The sequence below is a fragment of the Onychostruthus taczanowskii genome, unplaced genomic scaffold (assembly GCF_017590055.1).
Source record: "Onychostruthus taczanowskii isolate IOZ18803 unplaced genomic scaffold, ASM1759005v1 scaffold101, whole genome shotgun sequence".
Classification (NCBI taxonomy): Eukaryota; Metazoa; Chordata; class Aves; order Passeriformes; family Passeridae; genus Onychostruthus; species Onychostruthus taczanowskii.
The window spans coordinates 234,745-258,737 of record NW_024496638.1 but is presented as its reverse complement, the minus strand read 5'-3'; the positions used below and the strand labels follow the sequence as shown (position 1 = coordinate 258,737).

The 23,993-nt window shown below is 62.3% G+C and overlaps 5 protein-coding genes across 6 annotated transcripts; 4 read left to right on the top strand and 1 right to left on the bottom strand.

The window, feature by feature from the left end:
- The first annotated feature begins 280 nt into the window (after window positions 1–280).
- Window positions 281–4,590, top strand: ZP1 (zona pellucida glycoprotein 1). The gene is made up of 11 exons (XM_041411801.1): window positions 281–1,041; window positions 1,235–1,356; window positions 1,428–2,499; window positions 2,577–2,720; window positions 2,809–2,993; window positions 3,186–3,283; window positions 3,449–3,576; window positions 3,646–3,835; window positions 3,910–4,060; window positions 4,307–4,391; window positions 4,472–4,590. Exons 1-11 carry the CDS (start codon window positions 882–884, stop codon window positions 4,588–4,590), a joined length of 2,454 nt encoding a protein of 817 aa, XP_041267735.1. The 5' UTR covers window positions 281–881.
- Window positions 4,591–4,884: 294 nt separating this feature from the next.
- On the bottom strand, window positions 4,885–8,984 carry PRPF19 (pre-mRNA processing factor 19). Its single transcript, XM_041411956.1, has 16 exons — window positions 8,771–8,984; window positions 8,449–8,598; window positions 8,128–8,204; window positions 7,915–8,056; window positions 7,755–7,828; window positions 7,585–7,647; window positions 7,458–7,499; window positions 7,298–7,372; window positions 7,099–7,174; window positions 6,847–6,956; window positions 6,553–6,708; window positions 6,407–6,476; window positions 6,019–6,104; window positions 5,631–5,801; window positions 5,417–5,522; window positions 4,885–5,325 (listed from the first exon to the last, which is right to left on the bottom strand). The coding sequence occupies exons 1-16, from the start codon at window positions 8,787–8,789 to the stop codon at window positions 5,228–5,230; spliced, it is 1,515 nt and encodes a 504-aa protein (XP_041267890.1). The 5' UTR covers window positions 8,790–8,984; the 3' UTR covers window positions 4,885–5,227.
- Window positions 8,985–9,016: 32 nt separating this feature from the next.
- On the top strand, window positions 9,017–10,789 carry TMEM109 (transmembrane protein 109). 2 transcript variants are annotated; one of them, XM_041411982.1, is made up of 4 exons: window positions 9,017–9,138; window positions 9,501–9,731; window positions 9,823–9,925; window positions 10,003–10,789. In XM_041411982.1, exons 2-4 carry the CDS (start codon window positions 9,516–9,518, stop codon window positions 10,371–10,373), a joined length of 690 nt encoding a protein of 229 aa, XP_041267916.1. In that variant the 5' UTR covers window positions 9,017–9,138; window positions 9,501–9,515; the 3' UTR covers window positions 10,374–10,789. The 2 variants fall into 2 exon arrangements, with proteins under 2 accessions (XP_041267916.1, XP_041267905.1); XM_041411971.1 differs by having other exon boundaries at window positions 9,036–9,128.
- Window positions 10,790–11,180: 391 nt separating this feature from the next.
- On the top strand, window positions 11,181–17,695 carry TMEM132A (transmembrane protein 132A). The gene is made up of 11 exons (XM_041412541.1): window positions 11,181–11,540; window positions 12,433–12,641; window positions 12,717–13,322; window positions 13,399–13,754; window positions 14,231–14,389; window positions 14,466–14,658; window positions 14,729–14,872; window positions 14,946–15,148; window positions 15,385–15,661; window positions 15,873–16,064; window positions 16,141–17,695. The coding sequence occupies exons 1-11, from the start codon at window positions 11,222–11,224 to the stop codon at window positions 17,218–17,220; spliced, it is 3,738 nt and encodes a 1,245-aa protein (XP_041268475.1). The 5' UTR covers window positions 11,181–11,221; the 3' UTR covers window positions 17,221–17,695.
- Window positions 17,696–18,770: 1,075 nt separating this feature from the next.
- CD6 (CD6 molecule) lies at window positions 18,771–22,646 on the top strand. The gene is made up of 12 exons (XM_041412017.1): window positions 18,771–18,825; window positions 19,996–20,046; window positions 20,136–20,444; window positions 20,513–20,812; window positions 20,900–20,971; window positions 21,069–21,206; window positions 21,304–21,426; window positions 21,511–21,606; window positions 21,697–21,789; window positions 21,874–22,020; window positions 22,278–22,433; window positions 22,513–22,646. Exons 1-12 carry the CDS (start codon window positions 18,771–18,773, stop codon window positions 22,608–22,610), a joined length of 1,638 nt encoding a protein of 545 aa, XP_041267951.1. The 3' UTR covers window positions 22,611–22,646.
- The last annotated feature ends 1,347 nt before the right edge of the window (window positions 22,647–23,993 follow it).

The following is a 23,993-nucleotide window of genomic DNA, read 5'->3' as shown; positions in this document are numbered from 1 at the left end:
ATATAAAAGATATTAGACATCAAGACATATATATATATATATATGTATGTATGTGTAGGACACACATGGGGCACATATAGAGCATATATTGGCCATCTATCAGCCCAGCTGTGGTTCTGGGGTCACACTGCTCTCTCTGCAGTTGCCCTCACTTCCAGAGGAGCTTTGAGGGAATCACATCCAGCCTCTGGCTCCTCACGCCCTCCGGCAGGGATCCCGAGGCTGCAGGGAGCTGGCGTGACCCCATTCCCACACCCAGGGCATGGGACAGGGAGTGGCCGTGACCGTAACTCTGGGAAGGGTGGGGAGGGGTGATGGAGTTTAATCTGCACTAAAGATAAATCCCAGAAGGGAGACTTGGGGAAAGGGAATACACATGGAGGACTTTGGATTCCTGGTGGCACTGTCAGCAGGGCACAACAGCAAGCAGGGATTTGGGGTAACTGGCTGATTTCCAATCCCTCAGATGCCACTGGGGCTGTGCCACTGTGTCCCCTGGTCCCGTGGCTATTCCGGGAGTGGCATGTCCAGATGTCACCGCTGTCCCCAGTAGCTCTGGGGAGGTGGGCACACACCAGCCTTCTCCTTTCCCCCTGGATAAGCTGATCCAGCTGGGCATCCCGCCTGGCACCAGTTCCATTCCCTGTTCACTGGGACAGCCTCCAAGTGTGGGATAAGCTTGGTTTGTCCCTGGTCACCGTGACACAGCCACAGGAGGTGACCACAGGGCTGGGGCACTGAGGTCACCAGCAGCACAGGAGCGAGGAGCCCTGGGCAGAGCTCATCCCACGGGATCAGCTGATCCTGATCCCCCCCCGCATCCCAGCCATCTGGATATAAATCCACACCGCGGAGCCCCGTGCTCCATCTGTGTCACCGCCATGGGACGGAGCTGCTCCTTCCTCCTGCTCCTCTTCCTCCTGTCGCCGTGGCCCAGAGCCACCGTGGCACTCCTGCAGTACCGCCACGACTGTGGGGAGTTGGGAATGCAGCTCCTGGTCTTCCCGTCCCATGGCCGCACCGTCCGCTTCAAAGTTCTGGGTGAGTGGGGGGACATCCTGGATCTCCTTGGGGTGCTGGATTTCTCTGGGATTCCCCTCAGTCCTGGAGTGTTCCATGGTGATGGTATGCCAGTGGGATGAGCCCATTGGCTTGGATGAGCTGTTGCTGCTGGCCGGGGTGGTTTCCATGCCCCAGGATGTGTCACTTCCCCGTGTCCATGGTGTCCCCCCAGATGAGTTTGGCTCCCGCTTTGACGTGGCCAACTGCTCCATCTGCCTCCACTGGCTGAATTCCAGGGAGGACGGCTCTGTCATCTTCTCCTCTGGCTACAAGGGTTGCCACGTCCTGTTCAAGGTGACGCTCCTGTCCCCTCCGCGGTCCCTTCCAGCAGGATGGGGGTGACTGTCCCTCGTGTCCCCCCTCAGGAGAACCGCTACGTCCTGCGGGTGCAGCTGGAGGAGCTGCTGTCCAGCGGGATCCCCGTCACCTCCTACGAGGTCAACATGACCTGCCCCAAGCCAGGTGGCTCTGAGATGCTCCCAGATGGAACCCGGGAGAAGACCCGGGACAGCGGAGTCCTGATCTCCCACACCGGCCTGCACCAGGTCTCCGAGTCCTCCCTAACCCTTACGGGATCCCACTTCACATCCCAAGATCACCTGGAGCAGGTTCACACCGTGGGACACTACCAGCCCAGCTCAGTGCTTCCTGGGATCCAGCACCATTCCAATCCAGCCCACTCGGGGCTTCTGCCCCAGCCTGGTGGGGCTCATCCTGTCACCCAAATCCAGGGAAGCTTCTTCCGCCCAGCAGTGCAGCCCCCCCAGTCTGGGGGACAGAGCCAGCCAGGGATGCTTCGCCCAGTGCTTGTGTCCCAAAACCATCCCAGTCTGGCGCATCACGGGGGTCAGACCCAGCCGGGGCACCTGCGTCCAGGGTCTGTATCCCAAAACCAGCCTGGAATGATGCATCATAGGGGTCAAAACCAACCAGGGTCTGTATCCCACAACCAGCCAGGGATGATGCATTCCGTGGGTCAAAACCAACCAGGGATTCGCCCAGGGGCTGTATCCCAAAACCAGCCTGGAATGATGCATCATGGGGGTCAAAATCAGCCAGGGATTCGCCCAGGGTTTGTATCCCACAACCAGCCTGGCTTGACTTCCACTGGTGCCCAGACTCCAGCAGGATTCCTGCGCCCGGGAGCTCAGCCCCTAAACCAGCCGGGAGTATCTCATCCCAGTCATCACTCCAACTCCCACACTGGGCTCCCGGGCCACACTGGGCTGCTCCATCCTGGCCATCCCAGCCCAGCTTTGGTGCACCCAGGACTCTCATCCTGGCCAGGTTTCATCAGCCCTGGGCTCCAGGCTGAGCCCCAGCCAGGCCTGGGACGCCCTGGGCTGCGGCCCCAGCCTGGATTGCTGCATCCTGGGATTCACTCCCAGCCCGACCTGCTGGAGTCCACAGCGCTCTTCTACCCCTCGCCAGGGGCAGGTAAGGCGGGAAGATGGGATGCTGGGACAAAGGGAAAAGCCTCAAGGTGCTCAACCCACATTGCTGCTTCCCCCCAGGAATGCAGCTGACACGGGAGCAGTGCCAGGTGCCGGTGGGCCGGATGCCGTGCGTGGCTCCACAAGGGCGGGATGCGTGCGTGCAGGCGGGATGCTGCTACGACGACATGGACCGTACCACACCCTGCTATTACGGGAATACCGGTAGGCCACCCGGAGGCACGTCCCAAAATCCCTCCCCAGGGCCAGGAGAGGGTGTTCAGAGTGACGGAGCCTCTCCGTGGTATCGCAGCCACCGTGCAGTGCCTGCTGGAGGGACACTTTGTCCTGGTGGTCCCGCGGGGAATGGTGGCCCTGCCGTACAACCTGGACAGCGTGCGGCTGGCCAGCAGCCAGGCGGGATGTGAGCCCCGCCGCGTGTCCGAGGCCTTCGTCATGTTCCGCTTCCCGGTCACCCACTGCGGCACCACGGTCCAGGTAGGGCAGGAAAACCCCACAGAGCCCCCAGGTGGGTATGGTGGGGTCACTTCAGGAGAGAAGTGCCCCCAAGGATGCTCCCAGTCCCTCCAAAACTTCAGGATAAAGAACTCACCCATGTGCTGCCTCCTGCCTCAAGTCCTGATCCGTGCACCCCCCAGGATGTTTCCCATTCCAGTGTTCCCTACACAGGCGATCGAGGACATGCTGATCTATGAGAACCAGCTGATCTCCACCATCGATGTCCGGGGATCCCCCCGTGGCTCCATCACTCGGGACAGCGTCTACATGTAAGGGAAGAGGGTGGAAAAATCGAGGCAGAGAGCCTGGATTCCCCCTTGGATCAAACCAACCCTCACCGCTGCCCTGTCCCTGGTGGTGTCCCCACAACTTGGGCTGAGGGGGCTGATAGAGGATTTGGGAGTCTCCCACCTTTCTCTTCCTCTTTTCCCCAGTCTCCGAGCTCGGTGCATCTACAACTCCAGCGACCTCCTTCCCTTGGGAGTGGAGGTGGCCGTGCCCCCCACAGCCGCCCCCCTGGCCATGCTGGGCCCGCTGGGGCTCCAGCTGCGGATTGCCACCGGTGAGTGCTCCCTATCCCGCTCCCCATTCCGCTCCCCATCCCACTCAAACCCTCCCAACATTCCCACAGATGAATCCTACAGCTCCTACCACGCTGTGGGTGACTTCCCCCTGGTGAGGGTGCTCCGGGACCCCATTTACGTGGAAGTCCGGCTGCTCCAGAAGACGGATCCCAATTTGGTGCTGGTGCTGCACCACTGCTGGGCCTCCCCTGGCTCCCACGCCACATCCCAGCCCCAGTGGCCCATCCTGGTGGAAGGGTGAGTGGAAAAGGATGGGAAGATGGAAGTGAGGGGGTCACTGTGCTGACACAGTGTCCTTGCTTCCCACCCAGGTGTCCCTTCCAAGGGGACAACTACAGGACACGGCTGATTCCGATGGGTCCAGCCTCTCCGGAGCTGCCCTTCCCGAGCCACTACCAGCGCTTTGTCATCTCCACCTTCGCCTTTGTGGAGCCCCCTGGAATGGCTGTGCTGGAGGGGGAGGTGAGGGGGATTCCCTTGAATCCGTGTTGGGAATGCCTCAGTGTTGGGAATCTCTCATCCCAACATCCCCAAACCCACCCCAGCACTGACCCTGCTTCCAGCTGCCCACAGTCTCTTCCTGTTGGGAAGCTCATGCTGCTTTTGGGGGGTTCCTCATGGCTTGGGGACGCCTTTTGGGGGTCTCTTCAGGCTTGGGGACTCTTTTTGGGGATGCCCAGGTGACACTGGCATTCCTGTGGCTCCCAGGTGTACATCTCCTGCAGTGCCTCCGTGTGCCACCTGGCCCAGCCGGAGCCCTGCCGGCCCTCCTGCCAGCTGGGAGTGCCCTCACGTGAGTCTGGGAGCCTCCAGGCTTTTGGGAAGACCTCTACATGTTCCCCTCTTCCCAAGCCAACCTGCTGTTCCCCACAGGAGCACGGAGGTCTCCAGGGAACAGGAGGACAGGTGACAGCATGGGGACAGTCACATCCCAGGGATGCCTTGTGTTTCCTGAGGTTCCCAAGAGAGGGGGAAGTCAGCAGAGAGGCTGAGGAGTGAGTGCCTTCTGCTCCCCAAAAATCCCTTCATCCCAAACACCCCTTCATCCCTCTAAGTTATCTACTCCCCCTCTTCCTCCTCACAGCCTCTACCTGGATGCTGATGGATGTCTCTGGGAAGGCTGGATAAATAAAACCAGTGCAAAACATGGCTCTAAGGGTGGTTTGTCCTTGAGAGGGGAGGAAAGAGGATCCTTCATCCCCATTCCCAAGCTGGCAGCAGCCACAGACCCCCAAATCCCACCCTGCTACACCACCACCCTTCACAGGAGCCTTTTCCAGCTGGGATGACAGGGAATAATTCTTTATTTCCATACTGAAACTAAGTAACTGCTTACAAAACTGCACAGTCCTCTCTTCCCTCCCTCCTTCCACACACATCCCGACCTCAAACTTCCACCAGCAACGGGATTAGGGTTTTTTGTCAAACCAGTTACACAAAACAATCTAAAGGCGGAAAACACACAGCATTGGGAAAAAAACTAAACAGTAAATTCATGGAGCACGGGGAAGGCAATGTCTGACTTCCCTTACACCAACAGCTACAACAGGGGAGCTTGATAATCCCACCTGGATATTCCCACCCACCTCCCACCCTGAATCCCAAAAAATCCCAGCCCCACTTCCAGGGCTACAGGCTGTAGAACTTGAGGCTCCGATCCATGCCTGTGGAAGCGATGAACTTGGCATGGTGGCCAAAGGCCACTCCTGTGGTCAGACCACTGTGCTCTGGGGACAGAAAACAATCCATGGTCACAATTCCGACTGGATTTGTCCCATTCCCGCCCCAGCCACTTCCGTGATTCCCAGAATCCCTCACCTGTGAAGTGGAGGATCTCCGTCCACTGCTTGCAGATGTAGATCTGGACATCGGTCCCGCCCAGCGCCAGGTAGGTCCCGCTCTGGTCGAAAATCAGGGATTTCACCTGTGGAGAAGAATCACAACAAGGTGTTGAAAAAGCTCCAAATGGCTTTCCTGGGATGCCACAACCCCTGGAGCAGAGAGGCCGTGGGGGAAAAGGGACACCACACACCTCGAAGTTGTTATCCAGCTGCAACGTCTTGAAGTTCTTGAGCTTCCTCAAATCCCAGAGCTTGACCGAGGAGTCGTCGGCTGCCGTGGCCAGGTAGTATCCGTTCTCGGAAAAGGCGATGCTGGTGATGGGGCCGGAGTGTCCCGGGAAGTTGGCCACGTTGGTGCGTTCCTGGGGACAAGGCGGTCAGAGGGAATCACAGCGCTGGCATGCGGCATCGTTCCCAACACTCACGGTGTCACCAGCGGCTGCTCTGCAGCTGGGATCTTGGGATTTTTGGAGAAACCTCCAATAACATTCCTCAAAGTCCTGCTCCTTGGACTGATCCCCAAACTAAGCTCAGAACACCCCCAAATCCCTGTTCCCACACATTCCCATCAGCCCTTACCTTCAGATCCCAGATCTTGATTTGGGAATCCATTGTTCCTGTCCCAAAAATGAGCCCATCCGGGTGGAACTGGGCACAGGTGAGAGCTGTGGAGACAGCAGGAGAATCAGACACTTGGAAAGACTCCCAAGAGGGCTGGGAAGACTCTCAAGAGGGTTGGGAAGATTGGGAAGACTCAAGAAGGTTGGCGAGACTCAGAGGGTTGGGAAGACACACGGAGTTGGGAATATTTTGAAAGCTGGGAACACTTAAGAAGGTTGATGAGATTGGAAGGGTTGGGAAGACTCAGGAAGGTTGGCAAGGCTACCAAGATCACTCCAAAGGAGTTCCCATGAACTCCAGGAGCCAAGGGACACCCAGAGTGGGGAAAATCAACTTCAAAGCTTACCACATCCAGAGCTCTCATCCGTCACCTTGGTGAGGACACGGCCCGTCTGGATATCCGAGAAAGCCCAGTACTGGGAGAGAGGAAGAGCGTTGGAACGGGAGGGGTGGGAAGCAAAGGCGGGAGCTGTGGGATGGGGAGGGATTCACCTGGTCATCCGAGGAGCTGAGCAGGTAATCACCCGTGGCGTGGAGGCTGAGCCCGGTCACGGAGCCCTCGTGGGCACGGACCACCTGGACACAGGAGGCGTTGGGAACGGACCAGATCCGGATCGTGGCGTCGGGAGAGGCCGAGAAGACCAAGTCCTATGGAAGGACAACACCAGAAGGTTCACACGGGAAGAACTCACCTCTCCGAGAGCTCCCAGCAGGAGACTCCACCAGAGGAGGATCCTGATATCCACACTTGAGGCATGCTGGAAGCGAGGAAAGAGGCAGGCGCACCTGGGACGGGTGGAAGACGACGCTGGTGACTTTCTTGGTGTGGCCCTTGAGCGTGGCCAGGATCTGCTCCGAGCTCTTGTCGAACACGATGACGTTTTTGTCGGCTCCACCTGGAAAACCGAGCGGGAAGCGCTGGGATGGGAGTGTGGGGCCAACCAACTCCAAATGCACCTGCCTTATGTCCCTTCTTCAAATTCCCAAAAACACAGAGATCCACTCCCAGGTGGGAAATCCCCAGGAAAGCTCCCTTACCAGTGAGGATCTTGTTGGTGTCGGAAGGACACAGATCCAAGGCAAGAATTCCTGGGATGCTGGCGCTGTGCAGCCCCTGTGTGAGGGAGGAGAACCCCAAGTTAATGCCACAAGGAGCAAAACCCTCCCAAAAGGAATCAAAAAGCGATTCCCAGCTCCATGTGGGAGTTTCCCAGTCCTTCCCCAGCCTGGCACTCACCACATGTGAGGCCACCTGCCGGTACTTGCTGAGCTCCTCTGGCTTCACTAGCTCCTCTGGGACCGTCTTGCCCCTCTGGAAAAAACAGGGATAAACATCAGCCTTGGCTGGAGCACAGCACATCCCAGCTCCCTCCAAATCCTTGGATAAGGCCACTCACCTTCTTACGCTCCGTGGTCAGCACCGTCGCCTTGTCTTGGAGCTGGAAAACAAGAGGAGGGTGGGCACAGAGCGGGAATTCTGCGATGGGGAGATGGAAAGGGGAACACATGGAACACTGCCCCTACCTTCTGGATGATCTCCGGGGTCATTCCCGCCAGCTCTCCCAGATCCATGGCCTCGCCAGCGCCCTGTGGCACAGAGAGAAGGCACATGGACAGAGGGAATTTGGGAGCCAAGAGTGGGGAAAGGGTTGGGAACGAGCGGGAAAAGGTCCGCGATGGGGAGCAGGACTCACGGCCACGTTGGGCTGCGCTGACGGCACCGCCTGGGGCACGATGAGCCCGGCCTGAGGCTTCAGCGTGGCCAGAGCTGCGGAAACACAACGCGTTTGAAGGAAAACCGGGATAAAGCACTTCCCAGCGCCCCTTCCCGGGAACGCCGTGCGTCCGTGTCACCTTCTCTGGCGGCGGTGACCTCCTTGGTGAGGCGGGCGATGACCCTGCAGGCGGCATCGTGCTGGTACAGGGCGTGGGACAGCTCCTGGCGCGTGGTCTGCAGCTGCTGCCGCAGCGTGAAGCTGTGCAGCATCACGGCATCCTGCCGGGAAGCGCCCCAGTCAGCCCGGGAGCGGCGGGATGCCAGCCCCGGCAGCGCCCCCCGGCACTCACCCACTCGTCCTGCAGGGCTTTCAGGATGGCCGGGATGCTGGTGGCCGAGGGGGGTTTGGGCCGGATCGGGTGGGCGACTGGAAGGAAGATGGACGCGTCATCCGTGTCCCCGATATCCCCGTGGATCGCCACACCCCCATCCCCGGCCTTTCCCGTTTCACCATCCCTGCTTTACCCCTCTCCTTCCCAGCCTCCACTGCTGAGTTTGGCACCTCAGCAAACCCCGAAACACCTCGGGCACCGCCATTCCCGACCCCCGAGCCGCTTTTCCTGGGAGAACCGCCGTTCCCGGGAGAGCCTTTCCCATCCCGGTCCCGGCACCTTTGATGTCGATGAGCTGCTCCTCGGACAGCGGCTGGTTGTTGACGGGGTCGGTGCCGTTCTCCGCGATGTATTTCTCGATCAGCCGCCGCTCGTACACGTGGTTGGACACCGGCGACACACACGGGTGCTCCGGGACCTCGTTGGAAACTGCGGGGGACAGGGAAGGACAGGATGGGACGGGGACGGGAACGGGGGTTTGGGAACCCCCTGCCCGGTGATCCCCCGGTGACCCCGGCCGTCCCCGACCCGCAGCCCGGGATCCCCCATTCGGTAACGCTCCCCCCCCGCACTCCCGCGGCCGCGCTCTCTCCGCACTCACTGGAGCAGATGAGCGCCATGGCGGAGGCCGGGGGGTCGCGGCGCTCCGGTTACGGCCCCGCTGCCCTTCCGAGGCTGTTTCCGGTTCTCCTTTCCGGTCCGGGGTCCCGGTTCCGGTTCCGGTTGGCGCGCGCGGCCCCCGCGCCGCTCCCGAGCGCTCACGCGGGCGCCGCCGCCGCCGGAACCGGAAGCGCTCCCGGCATCCCCCGCGCTCCCCCCGCCGGCGGGAACCGCGCTTCCCGGCGTGCACCGCGCGCCGCCGCCCGCCTCCGGCTGTTGCCATGGTGACCGCGCTCCCGGCATGCGCGGCGGCCGTCCCCGGGACTACAGCTCCCGGCGTGCCCCGCGGCGGAGCCCAGGGAAGCCCCGGGGGGAACTGGGCGGGGCGGGGCACAGTGGGACTGGGGAGATCCCGGGGGGATTGGGGAGAAGTGGGGAGCACGGGGGATCCCGGGGGTGGCAGTGTCCCACCCTGGAGCGCCCCGCTCCCTGCTTTGGGAAGGGGTGCCCCCCCTTCCCAGCCAGGCCCGGTGCCCTTGGCTGTGTCCCGCTGACTCGTGTCGATCCCAAAAATAGCCGGGACACCCAGGCCTGTGCTGGGGGGGGGCATGGAACCGGGCTGTGGGGCCTTCAGCCTCTCCTGCTGCTTGGGGGACCCCAAAACCAGCAAGTGAACCCCAAAATCAGCGGGGTTTCCCCCTCCCAGCACCCCCACATCGCTGTCCCCACAGATCCCAAGTTCCAGGATGGGGAGTGCTGTGGGGCACCCGGCCCTGCTGGCCCTGCTGCTGTGGATCCCATTCCTCATGGGATCAGCGGGGGACGGAGCCAAGGATGGCCAGGAGGGGTTCCGGGGACACGCCACCGCCACCTCCGATGACCTGCTGCTCCGGCTGGGAAGATCCACTTGGGACACCCTGGAAAACTGGGTGGGACACCAGCCCCTGCGGATGGTGGCGGAGGTGGGATCCCGATTCCCAAACCTTCCCTGGAGTTCCTTGTGCAGGGGCATGGGACATTTTCCCACTCCCTTATCCCCATCTTTCCCCGCAGAGCCTCTCCACCACCCTCTGGATCATTTCCTCTGGGATCTCAGCAGCCCTGACCACGCTCTGTGGGATCCTGGGGGATCTCCTGGCCGCTTCCAGCATCAACGGTGAGTGGGGCTCACCCCCTGGGACGGCTCCAGCCCCATTCCTGGTGCCACCGCTGACTCCCAGCTCCGATTCCCAGGCCACCGGCTGGTCCGAGCGGCAGCGCTGGCTCCCGGAGAAGTGCAGAGGGTTCTCCTGTGGGCAGTGGCCGCCCTGCTGGGATCCTGGGTGCTAGCCCGGCTTCGAGGGCTGCTGCTGCCGCTGCTCCGTGGGCTGAAGCTTTTCTTTTTCCTCGGAGCCTTCCTGCACGTGGCCGCTTCCCAGGAGAGCCCCACGGTGCAGGCGGGAATGCTGCTGGGCCTCTGGGTGCTCTACACCTTCCTGAGCAGCCTGGTGGCATCCCCGGATCCCAGCGCCCGGCTGGATGCGGCCGTCAAGAGCCTGGAGTGGAAGGTGGAGGAGCTGCGGCGGCGCCAGAAGTTTGGGGGACCCCGGAACCGGGAGGATTGAGCCCCCGCTAAGGCTTTCCCAAAGCTTGGCTCAATCATCCCAAGCATCCCAAGCATGTGTCCCCCTGCTCCGCTGAGCCCCCCGCACCTCCTCCCTTGCTTCCCGGTTCTTCCAGGGGTCCTGGGAGCCTCCCATACCTCTGGGAGCACCCCAAAATCGGGGGCTGTGCCTTGCCACACATGCTACAAGTGCCTTCACCCCAAAAGCCTCCACAAATGTGGGAGAAGAGCTCCCACATTCCCTGCTGGCCTGGGATGTTGTCCCGGCCCAGCCGGCTTGGGGTGCAGAGGGGATCCCATTCCCCACCCCGGGGGCTCTGCTTGTTTTGGGATCCCCTCACTGTCAGGATTTGGGTTTTAAGCTGCTTTTTAAACGGTTTTGATAATGTGGTTTGGAATAAAGACGGATTTATCCGGCGTGGCCCCGCTGCTTTCCCATGGGAAGGGGGTCAGGCTCAGAGCCAGCCCCCCCAGTCCATTCGAGGTGGGAGGGAGGAGGAGGAAGAGGAGGAGAAGGAGGGTGGTTTATCCATGCCCGGATCCCACCATCCTCTGGCTGTTCCTGCTGTGCTTCCCGCTTGCTCCATGCCTCTTGCCATGGATGTTCTTGTCCTTCCTATGTGCCCAGTATCTCTGGTGGGAAAGATGGATGGCAGCTGGGGGAAGAATTCCCACTCTCCTGTTCTGCTCCGGGGGGTCTCTGGGTGGCCTGGGGTGTCCGGTGCTGGGTGGGCTGGGAATGGGATGAGGAACAGGGATTGGGATGGGGATGAGGAGCAGCGGTGGGAATGGGGAATGGGATGAGAGGTCAGAAAGGGGAGCAGGGGTGGTAAGGGGAATGGGGTGAGGATGAGAATGGGGAGCAGGAGAGGGAGCAGGGCTGGGGATGGGTGGTGGGATGGGATGTGGCTCGGGCTGTGGAGCGGGAGCCGGAGCACCGGGCACGGCCGGGCTTTAGGACCCGGCGGGACGAGGCGGCGCCGGTGCCGGTCCCGCCCCGGCCCCATTGTCTCGGCGCGGGGGCGGAGGGACGGGAGGCACCGGCGGAGCGACAGGGAGCACCGGCGGCACCGGCACCGGCGGCACCGGCGGACGGACCGAGCCCCCCCGGCCATGGCCTCGGCGCCCCGGCTGGCGCTGCTGGCCGCCGCCCTGCTCTGCGCTCCGGGTAAGTGGGAACGGCACCGGGAAAGGCTTCGGGAACGGCAGCTGGCACCGGGAACAGCACCGGGCACCGACTCCGACCCCGCTCCGCACCCCTCCCGCCGTCCTGCCGGGATCCGCTCCCGCGTGGACCAGCAGCCTGGGTCGATTCTCCCCTTTCCCCGCGTTCGGGGTCCCTCCGTTCCGCCGGGATCCCGGGAGCCGGGGCGACCTCACCCGCTCCTCCTCCTCCTCCTTCCCCGGGATCCGCGTCCCCCATTCCGCGGGGATCCGTGCCCCCTCCACCGCCTGGGATCCCGAGGGGGTCACCCGGGAACGTGGGATCCGCTGGGATCTCGAAGGGGGAATCTCCTCCCAGTCCCCATGGGAACCCACCGCCCGAGGGACTCCTCTTCTCCTCGGATCCCGGGATCTGCCTGGCCTCTCTCCCCGCACACCCGATTCCCTCAGTGGGATCAATTCCCGGCCGTGAGGAAGCCCTTCCCGGGCATCCAGGTGGGATCTGCTCCCGGTGATGAGGGATCCCTTTGAGCACCATGAGGGGGGCACCATGAGCATGGATCCCACCCTGCAGGACATGGTTCCAACCCTCTCCCCAGTGGGGAATGCATTCCCACAGGGAACAGCCAGGACTGGGGGAACCGAGTGCCCCCCCCCCCCCCCCCCCCCCCCCCCCCAACCCCCCCAGTCCTGATGCAGGGATGGGATAACCCTGGAATAGGATAACCCTGGGATGGGGCAACCACAGCAGGGGTGACCTCAGAATGTGGTGGCCCAGGCAAGGGGTCACCCTGTGTGCTGCCACAAAGGTGGGCACAAAGACCCCCTCTTGCCACCCCTGTGCACCCCATTCCCACTGTGTCCCTGAGGGATGTGACGCATCCTTGTCCCTGCAGTGAGGGGTGACGGGGAGCCCCCAGATCCTGTGTTCCTGCCGGCGGAGCTGGAGGTCCTTGGGGTGCCTGAGTCCTACCGGCTGCAGAGGGTGGATCAGGACGTGGCCCCCAACTCTTCCCTGCACACCCGCTCCGAGACATTCCTGCTGCTTCGTGCCGGATCCCAGCCCCTGGTCCAGGCCACCTACCCCCCGTTCAGCATCCGCCAGGTAACCGAGAGTCCTGTGTCCCCTGGGCCACCCCAGGGTGTCCCGGCCCCCACCACCATCCTGGTGTCCTTACAGGAGGTGTCCACGGAGAGCCCTCCCGGCTCAGCAGCTTGGGCCATCCGTGCCGTGTCCCTGGAGAGCTCCGTGTCCCCTGCTGAGCCCGTGGCTCGTGTCCTCTTCCATCTGTACGGGCCTGACTGGATGCCTGGGAAGCACGATCATGACGGGGCTCGGAATCATCCCAAGGACTGGGACCATCCTGGGGTCTGGGATCACCCTGAAGTCCAGGATCACCCTGGAGGTCAGGGTCACCCCAGGGACTGGGATCATCCCAGGGAGCAGAACCACGCTGGGGTCCAGGATCACCCCCGGAACCGGGATCACCCTGGGGATCGTGACCACCCCAGGGACCAGGACCACCCTGAGCAGCAGGAGCATCATGGAGTCCGGGATCACCCCAAGACCCGGAATCACCCCAAAGACCGGCACCACCCTGGGATCCACGATTACCCCAAGAACTGGGACCACCTCAAAGACTGGGACCACCATGAGCAGCAGGACCAGCTTGGAAGCTGGGATTCTTCAAGGAATTGGGATCACTCCAGAGCTCGGGATCTCCCCTGTGTCACCCTCCACGCTCACCACCGTGGGCGGGTGGCCCGGGGGACATGTCGCCTGCAGGTCAGTGCCACCCTGGGGCCCCTGGGGACCCACGGCTCCCCCCCAGCCTAATCCCAGGACCCCCTCTCCCCTGCAGGCCCCACTGGGTGTGTGTGTGGTGGAGCTGGAGATCCCTCCACGCTGGTTCTCCCTGGGATCCCTCCATTCCCACTGGAGCCACCGGCGAGATTCCAACCCCTTGGAGCCCCTGGAGCACCCAGAACTGGCTGAGCTGCGCTACAGCGTGGGGGAGTGCGGGGGTCAGGAGCAGGAAGCTCTGAGATTCCTGGGAATGCTGGAGCTGCGGGCAGGAGAGCCGGAGCGGCGGCAGGAGGTGCGGCTGGACGAGAAGGTGCTGCTGCGTGTCCCCAATGTCCCCCTGCGGCCCGGGCAGCGCTTCACGGCCACCATCGCCTTGCGCCACAACTTCACCGCCGACAGCCTGACCCTGAGGTGAGAGCGGGGACAATGGGGACACCGGGACACTGTGGGACACTGTGTGACGCTATGTGAGTGTGTGACAGTGTGTGGAAGTGCGTGACTGTGAGTGACACACTGTGACAGTCATGACACTGTGTGACAGTCTGTGACATTGTGTGGCAATTTGTGGCAGTATGTGAACATTTGATACCATGTGCACTGAGTGACATTGTGTGACAGTGTGACTGTGACACTGTGTGGCACCATGTGATACCAGCTGACAGGATCTGATACAGTGTGACACTGTGTGACAGTGAGTGGCACTGTGTGACTGTGAGTGACCCTGTGTGACAGCGAGTGACACCTTGTGATTGTGAGTGACCCTGTGGGACACCGTCTGACACCGTCTCACATTGTGTGACACTGTTTAACACTGTGAGACGCTGTGTGACATTTTGGGGCACTGTGTGACACCATCTGACACTGTGTGACACCGTGTGCCCGCACAGGGTCAAGGCCAAGAAGGGCCTGCAGGTGGTCTCCGCCCGTCCCACAATTCCCAGCACCTGGAGCGTTCACCTGGAGCGTTCCCGCGGTCCCAAGCACTCCACGGCCGTGGTGACGTGCCGGCGGCTCGGGGACATCCCTGCCATCCCAGACAGCTCCAGGTAGGGAGCATCCCAATACCCCCATCCCAGTGGGAATTACAGGTTGTTCCACCCTGATCCCCGTGCGGTGCCGCAGGGTGTCCGAGCCGGCTGAGTTCCTGCACCTGGATGTGGCTGTGGAAAACGGGACGGGGGGGCTGGCGCCGGCGCGGCCCCTCACGTGGCAGGTGGAGTATCCCGGCCAGGATCCCGAGGCGCAGAAGGACAAACTGGTCTGGGAAATCCAGGTGTCAGAGCGGGACGTCCGCGCCCTTGTCCCGCTGGTGCAGGTGGGTGTTCCCCTCCCATTCCAGCCCTCTATTCCATGGGAAGCACCCCCTCATCCTGCTGTGCTTCCAGGAGCTGGAGATCCTAAACACGGCACCGCTGACCGGGATCCCCCGCGCTATCCCGGTCAAACTGGTGGCTGTGGAAGCAGGGGGTGGAGTGTCTGAGCTCACGGATCCCGTGGGATGCGAATCCGCTGACAAGCAGGTGCTGCAGGTGAGTCCTGCTATCCCCTCGTTATCCCGCCTCACCCTGGGACATTCCCATGGAATTCCATGTGCCCTTGCAGGTGTCGGATTCCTGCGACCTGGTGTTCGTGGGGGGCAAGGAGAGCCGAGGGGCGCGGGGGGCCCGCGTGGATTTCTGGGTGCGCCGGCTGCGAGCGGAGCTGAGCTTCTCCGTCTGGGCTCCACTGCTCCCACTCCGTGTCCAGCTGGGAGATCCCGTCCTGGAGCAGCTCCGTGGCTGGAGACTGCCTGGGGGGCCTGACAGGTGAGGCCTACAGAACGGGATGGTGGGAAAAGGGGGAGACGGGAATGGGGCCGGGACATGACGTGTGGGGATGCATCAGTGAGCCCCCAACACACTCCTGTGTCTTGGGATTTTCGTCATCCTATCGTGGAATCCCTGTCACCCTGTCCTTCAATCCCTGTTCCTGTGCCCCTGGGGAATCCCTTGTCACCCCATCCTGGGACTGTTGTCACCCTGTCCCTGTCCCCTGTCCCCAGTGCCGTGGTGGAGTCCGAGGATGCCGCAGAGGAGCCGGAGCGGCGGGCGCGGGGCTGCCGGGCCCAGTTCCAGCGCACGGGGCTCCGTGTCCTAGCACACTTTGTGGCCCACCCCCTGGATGGTGGCCGTCACCTGTCCTACCTGCCCGGCCCTGAGTGGCTCCTGGATGTCACCCACCTGGTGGCTGCCCGGACTCGTGTCCAGGATCCCCGTGTGGCCTCACTGGAAGCGGGGGCCGTGGTTGTGGGCAGGGAGCCTGGAGTCACCTCTGTGGAGGTAAACGAGGTTGTTTGTGGAGAATTTGGGGGATCCTGGGAAGATTTGGGGGTGTGGGAAGGTTGCCGGGATGGAGCTGGGGGGCTGGAAATTATCCCAGTGGCAGCCGGGCAGAATACAGGGAGGGAGGGAACGGAGGGGCTGGAGGGGCTGGCACAGAAAGGGAATAGTGGCTGTGAGGGATGTTGGGGGACTCACAAGCTGCTTCCAGGTGCGCTCCCCGCTCTCCGACTCCATCCTGGGGGAGCAGACGCTGGTGGTTTCTGAGGAGAAGGTGACGGTGACAGAGCTCCACGCCCAGGTGGTGGCCGGGCTCTCCTTATCCCTGCGGACGCAGCCGGATCATCCTGGCGTGGTCACTGCCACTGCCCTGGGGACACCCACGCTACGGGCCCTCAAGCAGGTGAGACGGTTGGGGGGTGACCCCAGTCTCCCCGGTGTACCCCAAACCTCTGCCATCCCGCCTGTCATCCCACCAGGAAGCGACCCTGTCCATCTGGCTGTCCTTCTCCGACCACACGCTGGCCCCGCTGGAGCTCTACGGGTGGCACGACGTGGCCTTGACTGTGACGTCCCTCGACCGCGCTGTTGCCACCGTCAGGGGGTCCCCTGGGGTCCCCGCTGCCCACCCGTGGGTGGTGGCCGAGGGGCCAGGCCGGGGGGCCCTGCTCCAGCTCAGCCTGCATCCCCCAGATCCGTGCCGGCGTGGCCGGCACCGTGCGGCCGCCCTGGCCACCGGCACCGCCTGGCTGGAGGTGGGGGTCCCCTCTCCCGGGAGCCCCCGGCCCTTCCCGCGGGCTGAGGGCGCCATGTCCGGGGAGGCGGTGACCGTGGGACAGAGGGACCCCGCGGGCGTGGGGCCAGCAGCCACCAAGCTCCAGGGGTCTTCCTCGGAGGAGGACGAGGAGGAAGGCTACGGACGCAACCATGCCGGCATGGAAGAGGAGGAGGAAGAGGAGGAGGAGATGGTGAAGGCTCCGGAGCGGGTGACTGACCTGGAAATTGGGATGTACGTGCTCCTGGGAGTCTTCTGCCTCGCCATCTTCATCTTCCTCGTCAACTGCATCTTCTTCGTGCTCCGGTACCAGCAGAAGGAGCTGCCCGAGCCGGGCGGGGCCCCCTCGGCCCCACAACCCCACAACTGGGTCTGGCTGGGCACCGACCAGGAAGAGCTGAGCCGGCAGCTGGATCGGCAGCAGCTGGACCGGCCACAGCCAGATCGCCGGCAGCCGGAACCCCCGGCATCCCCGGGCCCCCCCTGTGGCTGCGGGGGCCCCCTGGGCTCCAGCGAGGACGGGGCTCCCCCCGGCTCCCCGACCCCCGGAGCCCCGCCGCCCCGCAAGGAGGGATCGGCTCCAGGGGGCGGCCGCAGGAAGCGGGTGGAGTTTGTCACCTTTGGTCCCCCCCGTGTCCCCGAGGAGCCCCCCCCGGCCACCCCCCACGTCCAGTCAATCCTGGTGGCCAGCGAGGATGACATCCGCTGGGTGTGCGAGGACATGGGGCTGCGGGATCCCGAGGAGCTCCGGAGCTACATGGAGAGGATCCGCGGCAGCTCCTGACCCCGAGGGGGCAACTCCCGGACCCCGCAATTCCCGGGCAAACCAGTAAGGGCCCGACCTCCTCCCCGTGCTGTGCTGGGGGGACACTAACCCCTCTTCCCACTGGGATGGGCGGGGGACCACTGGTGGCCTCCTGGGACCACCCCGAGGTGCCCACAGAGGGTGAGAAGGGGTCTGCCAGCCTTATCCTTATGGGGATTGGATCCCAGCAGCACCGGGGAGGAATTTGGGATGCTCTTACTGCTTTGGGTCTCATTGCGACATGGTGTTCATAGTGGTGATGATGATGGTGGTGATGATTCCTGTGGTCTGATCCCGGGGAGGATCCTGTATCCCCCCCACCTTCACCCCGGCCATGCATCCGTTTTGTACACATTTTTTATCGGGAACGCCCGGGAAGGGGCTGCCAGGGGCTGGTATTTATGGAAAATTTTTAATTCTGACGTTGTTACAAAAATAAAGTATTTAAAAAAACAGTTGGGATTCTCCTCTCTGCCATCTCCTGTGATCCTGCCCCCATGGCAGTGCCAGGCTCCTGGGAATGGGCACATGCCCTTGACCTTGGCTCCACGTGGGAGCTGGTCACGGGATTGGATCCGGGGCTGGGCCTGGCCGTGGCCCAGCTGGGGTCACCTTGGGATAAGGGATCTCCTTCCTCCCGCTCCTGCCATCTTCCTCCTCCACCTTTCCAACCCCAACATCAGCCTGGTACTGCATGACCACGACATTCCCAAATGTCCCCTCAGCACCTCCCTATATTAGTGGCCATGGGGATTCCCAGTCTTCCAGCTTCCCAGTAAGTCCCAGGAATCCCAAGACACCCTGGGTAACAGCAGATCCACCACCCCATCACCCTGCTCCCAGCTTCCCCAAACTTCCCAAAATCCTGCTGAGAGGATATGACTGGAATCCTGTTCCCCCTTCCAGCATCCTGGGTCCCCAGGTGTTCAGCTGGATCCCAGCCCTCTCCCATGGCGGGGATCAATGTCTCCTGGGATGCCCCACCTCCCACCCATGGACATTCCAGCCTTACCCCTCGCCTAATATTCCTGGAGGGTCCTGGGGTGATCCTGCACGTGCTGGAAGACGCTCAGGATGTGGAGCTGCTGGTAGCATTGACTCCAAAAACCAGGGAGAAGAGGGGAATTCCTGGCTCTTCGTCGCCCCACAGATGTCCCACATCTCGGGAGGCCCCGAGTCCCCCGTGCCACCACCCCAAATCCACAACCCGGAGGCACAAACAAGCTGCAGATCATGATGGCTCCACCAGATCTGTGTCCCTTGCGGTGGGAGCACCAGATCCACGAGGCTCCCGTGCCCCGGAGGGTCTCTGGGGTCCCCAAAACCCTGTTTCCTCTCTGCCAGGGCAGGATGGAGCCACGCCATCACCCTCCTCCACCCCACAGCACTGAGTCGGCTTCCTGCCCTCCGCCACACTCCCGGAGCTGCCGGAGCGCGGGGACACGGCCAAGCCACGTCCCCAGGCTGCTGAGAGAGGGACCCCCCGAATCCCAGACCCCTGAATTCCATGGGGCTGCCCCGCTGATGGGATGGGGGGGCTCTGCCTGCTCTTGGTGGCTCTTTCTGCCGTGGCACCTGCACGAGGTACGTCACTGTCCCCATCCTGGCCCTTGCTGTCTCTCCCTTGGGACCTTGGGGTGGCGGAGCCACAGATTTGGGGGTGGGGGACCTGCCACCTCCCTGGGATGGGGAGCACTGGGGGTTCTGGGGGGTTCCCAACAGGGATGTCAGTGATGGAGGATGCTGCCCCTCAACACACTCAGAGGAAAAGGGATGACCTTAAAGGGTATCCTAAGGCTTGGGGATTCTCCTAAGGGTTAAGGTGCCCTTGGATCCCCCCAAAAGCACCCTGGGAACCCCTAGAAGAGGACCCAAAGCCCTAAAGGTGCTCTCAGACCCATCCCACCTACAGTCCCTTTGGGAACAGGGTGATACTCAGGGCCTGAAGCCCATCCTGTTTTTCATGAACCCCCTGGATGGTTTTGGGATGTGATGCTACCTGTCCTCCCCACCCTGGTAGGATTTGGGATTGTCTGGCTGCCAAAATGTCTGCCAGGAGCTGCTTGGAGGCCTCCAATCGATCAGGAAATGGCCCCATCACCCCATTTCCGCCCTTCTCACACCTCCATCCTCACCTGGAGCAGCTCATTCCCACAGTCTCCCCTCATCCCTGGCTTTTTCCTTGAACATTTTAACTCCAATCCACATTGCACCACCTCTGGCATCTCTTCCCAGGATTCCCACCCAAGCAGCCCCCCCTGGATGCCTCACTTCTGGGGCTGAATCCTTCCCCCTGGAAGAGTCAAATGGTAGGGATAACTGGATCATCCACTCACCTGTGGCTCTGGAATGGGTGTAGGCAGGTGGGTACAGCCAGGTCCAGCCCCTCTGTGTCTGCAGGGATGAACCGGAAGGTGGGAACAACACAGATGCAGGATGATATCAAAAATTTCAGCTCTTACACCGCTGAGTCGTGTCCCAGTATTCCCATATTTAAGGCCAAATTCCCCCAGCAGATCCCACACCAGGATTTACCCTGAGAAACATCCTGGGGCACGCAGGGATTGATTTTTTGGGATGCAACGGTTCTGTGATCACTTTGCCAGAGCCTGGGGGGATTCCCACTGTGCCGCTCGCAGCTGAGAGAATCCTCTTGGCCACATTTTGGTGGGTTTGGGATGCACCCCTCCAAACTGGGAATCCTGGGGGCTCAGCTCCTCTTCCCTCTGTCCTTTCTCCCCACAGTCCCCACAGAAACGACAGAACCTCCCAATACTCCGACTGGGAACACCTCAGTGACACCGGGTGAGTGTGGCAGGGTGAGGGACATCCTTACACCCACTTTTTGGGATTCTGGGACAACGCCAGTTCACCCTTCCCGGTGCATCCCCCAGGTCCCAGAGCGCTCCGGCTGGTGGGCGGCCGGAGCCGCTGCGAGGGCCGGGTGGAGCTGGAGCAGGAGGGGACGTGGGGGACGGTGTGTGACGATGGCTGGGACATTCCCGACGCCGACGTCGTGTGCCGCCAGCTGCAGTGCGGCCACGCCGTGAGAGCCCACGGCAACGCCGCCTTCGGCCGCGGGCTCGGCCCCATCCTCCGGGATGAGGTGGGATGCGAGGGACACGAGCGGGACCTCCGGGAATGTCGGGCCGCGCTGGAGCACGACTGCAGCCACAAGGAGGACGCCGGCGTGGTTTGCTCAGGTGGGTTTGGAACATTCCAGAGCAGGGGATGTGGATGGCGCGTCCTCATCGCTGTGCTCTTCCCGCAGAGCACCAGGAGTGGCGGCTCTCCGGAGGCCGGGACGGCTGTGCCGGCAGGGTGGAGGTGTTTTTCCGCGGCACTTGGAGCACGGTGTGTAACAGCACCTGGTACGAGACGGAGGCCACGGTGCTGTGCCGGACGCTGGGATGCGGGGATATGCTCCAGCGGCCCTCCTTCAGACACACGCTTCCCGGGAAGATGACGTACCTGTGCGGGAGCCTGCAGCCCTCGCTGGCACAGTGCCTCTGGATCTTCAATAAATCCGCTCCCTGTTACCAATCCGGGGCTGCCGGGGTCATCTGCAATGGTACCGCTTCCTTCCTGATGGGATTTGAGGCACGGCCTGGGTGCTGCTCTCTCTCAAGCATCCGATTTCTGTTCCCGCCCTTTCCAGGCTCCCAGGGTTTGGAGACGCCAACGCCCACGGCGACTGAGGTGCCGCCCAGGAATGTCACTGTCCTGCACGGTGAGTGTCCGAGCCCTCGGCCGTTCCCTGGGATAAGGGTAAAATTCCCAGGAGGAAAGATTCATGTGGGATGAGCTGTGTCTGTTCTCTGCCCCAGCCGAGGAGGGGACCCCGACCTTGGGGACACCGCCAGTGGACAGTCCCCTCTTTGTCCTGTGCCTGGTGCTGGCCGCGCTGCTCCTGCTCTCCGTGCTGGCCTTTTCCGCTGCCCTGCTGAGGCTGAGGAAGAGGAGCGGTAAGGAATTCTGGATCCGGACATGGAACTGGGACACGATCCCCACTTTTTGGGCTCAGCTCAGCCACGGAGTGGGTGCATCCCCTTGTCCCCACAGCCACGTCCTCCTTGGGAGTACCCATGCCAGTCCTGGTGACCCACAGCTCCCAGAGCCCCAGCGCTCCCTCCGGGATCCCCAACGACTACAGGAAGACTCCCACCAGCCTTCCCAAAGGATCAGGTGGGTCTGGCAGGTCCCCCCAGGGGCTGTGGGGCCAGAGGTGCCAGCTGGTGACAGATGCCACATCCCCTTGTCACCCCCCAGACTGTCTGGTCACAGCCATTTCCAAGGATTCTGATTCTGACTCGGAATATTATGAGTTCAGCAGCAAGCCTCCTGTCGCCCTGTCCACCTTCTACAGTGAGCATCCCACTTCCTCTGGGATCCCTGATGCCCTGTCCCGGGATCCCTGTCACCCAGGATGTTCCCACCCCTCTCCCCTTCCCACAGACTCCTTGCGCCGGCATCCCAGGGAGGATCTTCTGCCTCTGAGACCCAGCCAGGAGAGGATGGAGCCATTGCCTGAGGATGGTATGACACAAGGCGGGGTCTATCCCATGGATAGAATGGTGGCCACCCCCTCTTCCAATATCTTTATTCCCACATTTGATGTCCTTGTCCTAACAGAGTCAGCCAGGCCAGGCCCCCCACTCCGCAGCTCCTCCAGCTCATCCTCATCCTCATCCACGGAGCCCTATTGGAATGGCAGCATTCACCCTCCTGCCCATGGCACCCAGTGGCACCCGGCAGCCACCGGCCATGGCTGCGGCACAGGTGGGAAATGTGGGGGCAGGAGGGATGGGAGCAGGGATGGGGAGACTCCAGGGATGGGAAAAAGGGATGCAGAGACCACAGGGATGGGGGTTCAGGGACCCCAAGTAGAGGAGCAGGGATGGGAGCAGGGATAGAGGGACCCCAAGAATGGGAAGATGGATGGGTTCAACCTCAGGGTGGAAATGGGGGGACCCCATGGAGTGGGAGCAGGGCTGGAAAGTGTCAGCCAGTGACTCTGCTCCTCCCAGCTCCCCCAGTTCCCCCGGCAGCGCCCGCCCCGGTGCCCTCCCAGCCCCGGGTACCTGCAGCTCCGGCAGATCCCGATCCCGACGGCAGCTCCAGCACCTCCTCGGGGGAGTGGTACGAGAACGTGCAGGAGACAGAGCCCCCCGGAGACCCCTCCTCACATCCAGGTGAGGATCCTGTGCTGGACGTGGGGCACAGGGAGTTCCAGGAATTCCCAAATCCTCCTGATGGGCTCTGTCTCTGCAGGCTGGTCAGATCCATCCTGTCCCTCGGGGGAACGCGGGGAGGATCCCGACTTTTCCGAGGGCAGCGACTACGATGACATCCAGGACTCTGCCTACTGAGCCTGTTCCATCACTCCAGAGGCCAAATCTCCTGGAATTCTCTGGCTATCTCCTCCAGAATTCTCCAGCCATCTCCTCTGTGCTGCCATTAAAAGCTTTTCCCACTGTGTCCCTTGTCCATAGGGGTGTCACCAGCCCTGCAGAGCCTGGGTCACCAAGTGCTCCCACTTGTCCACGGACACAAAGATGGCCAAATATCCCAGTCCCAGCCCACAGGAGCAGGGAAGGGGGTGGCAGGGCCCTGATCCAGCTCCATAGCACGAGGGGTGGAAATTAAACCGCAGGAAGGGCGGACATGGAAGTCCCACGTGTCCCCCGCAGAGCTTGCCTACACCCTTCTGGGATAGTCCCCATCCCGGGAACATGCTGTCCATAAATCCTGTCCAGGAAGGCTTCAGGGATGCTGGAAGGGAAGCCATTGAGGTGCCACCCCAAACCCACTGGATGGTGCCCTATGAGGGTGGGATGGAACCCCCAAACCCTTCAGCACCTCCCAGTCCATCCATATCCCAGAAGGAAGCTGGAGCCAAGCAGCTTCCTGGAGCCAAGCACCATCCCATCTTTGGGATTTGGGGGTGCTCCCAGCTGGGAAGGGGCACAGCACCCACCCATTACCCAGGGATTGGGACCCCTCTGCCCCCCCTTCCCCCTGCCCATCCCAAGCCGGCTGCTCCCGCCCGGCCCCGCCGTCAGATTTCTGTCTCCCCGGGGAGCAGAGACAAGTCGGGGTTCAGCTGCACCCCCAGTGGAAAATGTGCCCCCCCCACATCCTCCAGCTGTTTGCTGAGCGAGAGGCCCCGCACAAAGGAGCCGCAACAAGGGAGGAAATCCCAAAATAGCAGCAAAACCCCGACAAAGGGCACGGGGCGAGGCGCGGGCCGAGAGCGCAGCGGGCACGGGGGTGCCCCAGCCCCGCTCCTGGCTCCGGGTGCCGGGGGGCTGGGAGGGAGCTGATGGTGCTGGGATCGCTGGGATTGTGGCATGGACAGCCCTGGAGGGATGGATGAATTGCGGGGGGTCCTGATGCCCTGGTAGGGATCACAGAATTCAGGGGTGTGGATGTACTGGGATCCCAACGTGCAGAGGGGCAGCAGCATCCTGAGGGTGCTGATTCCTGCGAGGGCACCAATTCCCTGTGGATAACAAAGCCCTGGAAGGTACCAAAGCCCTGGGGGGCACCAATTCCCTGGGGATACCAAAGACCTGGGGGCACCAGTTCCCTGGGGATACCAGTGCCCTTGGAGGGTGACAACCCAGCCAAGATGTCACCTCCATCCCCACACAGCCACATCAGTGCCAACCCTTCCTCCAAGCTGCTCCCGCCCGGAAAATCCCCCTTTTCCTCATCATTATGATCCCAGCAGTGTGCAGACAGCCGACAAG